This window comes from Rhincodon typus, unplaced genomic scaffold, assembly GCF_021869965.1.
Source record: "Rhincodon typus isolate 14 unplaced genomic scaffold, sRhiTyp1.1 hic_rhity00000197, whole genome shotgun sequence".
NCBI lineage: Eukaryota > Metazoa > Chordata > Chondrichthyes > Orectolobiformes > Rhincodontidae > Rhincodon > Rhincodon typus.
The window spans coordinates 13,928-14,877 of record NW_025965835.1 but is presented as its reverse complement, the minus strand read 5'-3'; the positions used below and the strand labels follow the sequence as shown (position 1 = coordinate 14,877).

The window sequence follows — 950 nt, the reverse complement described above, 5'->3', positions numbered from 1 at the left end:
CCCCAGTGAGAGTCAGTGTGTGTAAGAGCCATACCCCAGTGAGAGTCAGTGTGTGTGGGACTGTATCCCAGTGAGAGTCAGTGTGTGTCTGACTTTACCCCAGTGAAGGTCAGTGTGTGTAGGACTGTACCCCAGTGAGAGTCAGTGTGTGTAAGAGCCATACCCCAGTGAGAGTCAGTGTGTGTGGGACTGTATCCCAGTGAGAGTCATTCTGTTTGGGAGCCATACCCCACTGAGAGTCAGTGAGTTTGGGCGCCGTACCCCAGAGAGAGTCAGTGTGTGTGGGAGCTGAACCCCAGTGAGAGTCAGTGTGTGTGGGAGCTGAACCCCAGTGAGAACCAGTGTCTTCAAGGAAATAATCTATTTCGGAAAAGGACTAATATTTCAGATGTTTCGTCAAATGTGAATTCCTTGCACTGGCACAATGACACGGGTTTTTAGTTTAGAAGCATAGTCATTTACACATTAACTTATTTTCATTTTCTCCTTTGCCCTCCTATCTCGCATCAGGCAAGAGTCACTTCTTGGCCCAAGGAGGTACCAGGCTCCTGGTTCAGTGAATTCAAGCGTGGTAAACTGGTAAGCAGTCAGCATTTTCCTTTCTCGTCTGTAATCAGTCTCATATTTTACAGAGCAAACTGGCTCGTTGGCCGAAAGAGCAGCCGGGTGCTTGGTATAGTCAGTACAAGCGAGGTGCCCTGGTAAGTGGTTAGACTGCATTGTAACTAATTCCTGGCTGCAAGGCTTGGTGCTTTCCAATCAACTCACTCCATAATGTCATTGCGCATTTTATTCTGCACTCACTGAGTTACTCAGAGGAAACTATAATTGTCCTTCTCTTCCAAACTCTCTTCATCACTGCCCAGTGAGAATCAGTGTGTGTGGGACTGTACCCCAGTGAGGGTCAGTGTGTGTGGGAGCTGTACCCCAGTGAGAGTCAGTGTGTGTGG

General features: G+C 48.3%; 1 protein-coding gene across 1 annotated transcript in view; it reads left to right on the top strand.

Annotated features, from left to right (window-relative positions):
- The window catches only part of LOC109926072 (collagen alpha-1(V) chain-like), a gene marked incomplete at its 5' end in the record, with an annotated part of 102,582 nt that overhangs the window by 88,602 nt on the left and 13,030 nt on the right, over positions 1 to 950 (top strand). Inside the window, one exon of the mRNA XM_048621237.1 lies at positions 511 to 579. Within this exon, the coding sequence (XP_048477194.1) occupies positions 511 to 579 (69 nt within the window). The remainder of the gene's footprint in view (positions 1 to 510; positions 580 to 950) is intronic.